Source organism: Juglans regia, chromosome 16, assembly GCF_001411555.2.
Source record: "Juglans regia cultivar Chandler chromosome 16, Walnut 2.0, whole genome shotgun sequence".
In the NCBI taxonomy this organism is placed as follows: Eukaryota; Viridiplantae; Streptophyta; class Magnoliopsida; order Fagales; family Juglandaceae; genus Juglans; species Juglans regia.
Window position 1 is genome coordinate 20416793 of NC_049916.1, and position 4558 is coordinate 20421350.

General features: G+C 37.3%; 1 protein-coding gene across 1 annotated transcript; it reads right to left on the reverse strand.

Moving 5' to 3' along the window:
* On the reverse strand, positions 1-3636 carry LOC109003230 (probable WRKY transcription factor 4). The gene is made up of 4 exons (XM_018981282.2): positions 2972-3636; positions 1846-2474; positions 1583-1741; positions 1-685 (listed from the first exon to the last, which is right to left on the reverse strand). Exons 1-4 carry the CDS (start codon positions 3464-3466, stop codon positions 403-405), a joined length of 1566 nt encoding a protein of 521 aa, XP_018836827.1. The 5' UTR covers positions 3467-3636; the 3' UTR covers positions 1-402.
* Positions 3637-4558: the final 922 nt, after the last annotated feature.

Here is a 4558-nt window from a genome sequence, read left to right on the forward strand (position 1 = left end):
TTTTTGTATTTTGACTCTTTTTTTAGAACTGTAATGAATTCTATAATAAATGGTATCATTACACACCAGCATATAAATACTGTAACTTTAAATCTAAAACACTCATATTTCCATGTACAAAAGAATGCAGAGAATCTAATGAAATATTGCTTCTTACACTAGTTTACATACAACAAGAATCAGAGTCTTAATCCAAGCAACCTGTCTTCAACTGACTTCTCCATCTTCTTTTCATTAATTTCCATTCTACTGTATATGGCGGTTGGATACACTCGAGATGACTTCGCCCTTACATACTGATGCCGGAGCCTCTCCTGCCGACTGTCACCTATGGCCAGAAACGGATCTAATGATCATCATGCTATTGGTTACCAACTGGCCTTCAGATTCACAACCGAGAAACTATGCTATCTGCTCTTCTTTTAATCGTAAACGAGCAACAGATTGTTGATTATTGTTCCCAAGATTCATCATGTTTGTTAAGGCATGCTTCTCAGCTACTGCATTGTTTGGTTTTTGCTGTGATGCTATGTTTTTCACTGTGTTATGGCTGCTAGTTTTAGCAACTGGTACGTCATGATTATGTTTTCCCTCATATGTTGTAATAACAGCTTTAGGATCTGTTGAAGCCCTCTCGACGTGCTTACGGACATTGCATCCTGGGGTTGTGCATTTATAATAGCTCCTGCGGATCAGAAATAATGAGGAACTTGTGGAATAGATTAATGAGGTATAATGGAAATAGATTTCACTGCAAATTAATTCAAAAAGCCAAATGAAAAGTTCTCTTGGAACAAAAAATTCCAAAACATTATTTTTCCTACCCATCAAGGTAAATGAGGTATTGTTGTTAAAAAAAACATAGAGAAATCAGGCTGATAGACACAAAACAACCATGAAGGTGGTCACATAATGGTTCTCATATGACAAAATATGGTAGAGATGATGGAGAATTAAAGAGCGGAATGATAAGAGTCGATGAAAAAGATGCACTGTTACGTACATATGTGGTAAAGACAATGAATCTATCCATCTTGAATCCATTCATCCTCCCACTACATGGAAGGGCTGATCATTCATCATAGACCTATACTAGAGACACCCAAGGATAAACCCTATACCTTTGAGGACAGATCAACAATGGCTTCTTTTTAAATGCACAATGTATACAATTGACTGGGAAACTAGGCATGGAACTCCCAGGAATTTAGAAGCTTGTTGCCTACTACTTGTACCGAGAGTAGCAGTAGCAATTCAACAACTAAAGGCCCCTAATAAAATTTCTTTACTTTATAAACCTATAACAGATTTTGGAATTACCACATGCACAACCACTTTCTTGAGAGGATTCTGAAGTCTCAGGTAGTTAAGGATTTAAATGAAGGTTTGAGCAAGTTTCAACCCTTATCCTTTAAAACTTTTATATCTATATTATCAACCTCTTTCAGTAAATGGCTTTTACAAAAACGGTGGAACTTCTGTTGAGAGATAACTGTGTGGATATAGTTTTGATGAGCTACAAATAAACACATTGGCCAATGGGATCAAAACTCAAAAGATAAATAAAAAAAGTAGTACTTACCTTGGATAAGGGTTGCCTTTTACAACCTTCTGTCCATATTTTCTCCATCTATATCCGTCATCCAAAAGATCCACTTCACTAGTTGTCTGCACCACGATTCTAGGCTCTGCAAGAGTCCTGTGTGAAATGGCTGGCTCTGAAACCTTGAACTCTGTACTTCTACACAACAAAAAGAGATCGGTTAGTACTCAAAACAAAACTAACTAATAATCACCCCTTAGTCATGAGCTGATCAATATTTAGATAACAAAAAGTACATATACCGTCTCTTTGGGTCAGGTTCATCTTCATCTTTTTCATCTACTCCAGTTTCAGCATCACCCACTTCCTCGTTGTCACTTGTCCCAAACAAGTGTTCAGGTGTAGCTTGGCTAGATTCGTGATCTTTCTTAGACATTGAATAAGGAGCCATAGAATTTCCAGTGTCCTTTCCTCGCTTATTGTTTTGGGGCAGTTGATGGTTGTGCTGGCCCTTGTAAATGATCTCGGTGATTTGGCCATCAAGAGAGCGCTCAACCTTTTTCTTGACAGGACACTTTGGATGGGTGCATTTGTAATAGCTTCGAGGAAATTCACTACCTTTCACCTGTTTCTGCCCATATTTCCGCCAGTTGTAGCCATCCTCGTCAACCTTATCAACAACAAATGAACAAGGTTGGGAGAAATCAGAAGATTCATTTACTGTAACATCAGAGTCAGGTATTGAAGGTGGCGCCTGCTGATGAGCAGTTGTATCAGTAGTAAAGGGTGGAAGCTGTGTTGATAATGATGTAGTAGTTGCAGTTGATAATGAAGATGAATAATCTGATTGGATACGCAAATGGGATTGGATTTGTGCAATCTGAGATGCGACCTGTGCCAGAGCCTGCTGTTGTGTCGTTCCAAAGGGTCCCTACACGTTTCATTCACAACAAAAACAAGACAGCAACACAAATAAATTAAGATTTTGGATTCAATACCCGCCATATCCATATTTAATATGTACATGACACATGCATATCATATATATATATATATAACAGTAACTGAGAATTTTTTTTTTCTATCACAGATCGATCCAAGGTTTCTCGAATTATCCACCCCGTCATTAATTTTCCATTATTATTATTATTTTCAAAACCGGGAATAAAAATAAGATTGACCCTGCTTCCATCTCTGTTCACTGTCCTGCTGCATGCTCTGTTTCGCAAAAATAAGCATAATTTTTACGCATTAAGATGCAAATGAAATTCAACTTCTCAAAGTTATGTCTGTCGACAACAAAAGAAAACATAAATTGTCGTGCAAAACCAAAACCGAAGGAACCACGTCTTCCGATAAAAACCCAAGACAAGACTGATAGCTACACATGCAAGTTCCGCCGCACATATAAAAAACACCAAGAATCACCTGACCCGGAGAGAACAGCCCCGGCGAGTCTAGAAAGCCGGCGGAGCTCGTCCCCGGAGGAACAGTAAAAATCGGCGGCTGAGAAAACGCCAAACCCGGAGGTCGATTCTGGCCGAACCTAAAATCGTCATCTCGCGCGCGGGAATTTGATTCCTCCGGCGCGGGGACGCTGGGGAGGCGGCGGGAGGGAATATCCGCAGGAGGTGCCATGGCACCGGCGAGGAGCTGAGAGAAGGACCTGCAGTCGTCGGTGTCGGAGAAGAAACTGGAGACGAGGGTCATGGGTCCTGGGCTGAAGTCGAGCCCAGCAAGCCCCGGCCCACCACCGCCACCGTTGAAGATCGTATCAAAGGAGGAACGCGGTGGGAGAGTGATGGTAGGGAGAGAAGAAAGAGAAGAAGAAGAAGAAGAAGAAGGAACCGTCGATTTGGAAGGTTCCAATACCGAAGGCACTGTTGCAGAAGCCGGCGGCGCCGAGTGTTCGTTCTGAGCCATTTGTTTCAGCAAACAGAAAAGTCAAAATCTCGTTGGCTCTCGCCTCTCTGTGTGTTTCTTTGGCTATTGCGTCTATCTATCAATCTGTATTTGGTTTTTGCTTCTGCAGATTCTCAAAGTTCAGCAAAAAAATTTAAAAAGTCAACGCTAATGTCCCTTCATTTCTTCCTTCCTTTAACCTCTTCTACATGTTTTTCCATTTGTCTTCGTTACGGACATGCTAAAAGCTGATTGGACTAACTGTCTATGGAGGTAGCAGTGAAATGACGGCTAAACCCTCCGCACACTTTTTTACTTCCCGCAGCTACTGTCACTTCGCCACGTGTACATACAGTACGTAAGCTCCTTTATTTTTTAGAAAATGCTACGTGCCCCGCTGGGGCTCCGCTGCGGCCGGTAGCATTTTTTTATGTTTATTTTTTTTAATTTATTTTTATATAGATATTTTTAATAATTTTAAATATTTTAAAAAATAAAATAAAAATTATAATATTATTTAAAAATATTTTCTTAATTACAAAGTAGAATAAAAATTAATATTTAATAATTTTTTTTTTATTTTTTGATTAAGGAAGTGTTTTTTAATAATATTTTAAATTTATTTTATTTTTTAAAAATATATTTATAAGTGTAAAAAAAATCTATATAAAAAATAAATTAAAAAATTACACATAAAAAAGTACATGTTAAGCTCAACGGAGCCCCCAACGGAGGCTGTAGTATGACTATTTTTAATATTTTTTAAAAAAATCATAATATTATTAAAAAATATTTTCTTAATCACGAAGTAAAATAAAAAATTATAAAAAAAATATTTTTTATAATTTTTTATTTTACTTCGTGATTAAGAAAGTATTTTTTAATATATATTTTTTACTTTTGGATTAAAACAATATTTTCTTAATAATATTTTAAATTTATTTTATTTTTTAAAAATATTTAAAAATATTAAAAAACTTATATAAAAATTATTTAAACAAAAAATATATTAAATAATACTACAGCCCCAACGAGAGCCCCCAGCGGGGGCTGTAGCACCACCCTTATTTTTTTTGTGGGCAAATGTCAGCGTGACAAGAGTTGCCCAAAAAC

What these genes read in the sequence shown, in the direction of transcription:
- LOC109003230 (XM_018981282.2), bottom strand. Translation starts at nt 3,466, where the DNA reads ATGGCTCAGAACGAACACTCGGCGCCGCCGGCTTCTGCAACAGTGCCT. An exon ending in GGCTGTTCTCTCCGGGTCAG is followed by an intron (nt 2,475 to 2,971) that starts GTGATTCTTGGT and finishes TGAAACGTGTAG; the next exon opens with GGACCCTTTGGAACGACACA. An exon ending in AAAGGCAACCCTTATCCAAG is followed by an intron (nt 686 to 1,582) that starts GTAAGTACTACT and finishes TCTGATCCGCAG; the next exon opens with GAGCTATTATAAATGCACAA.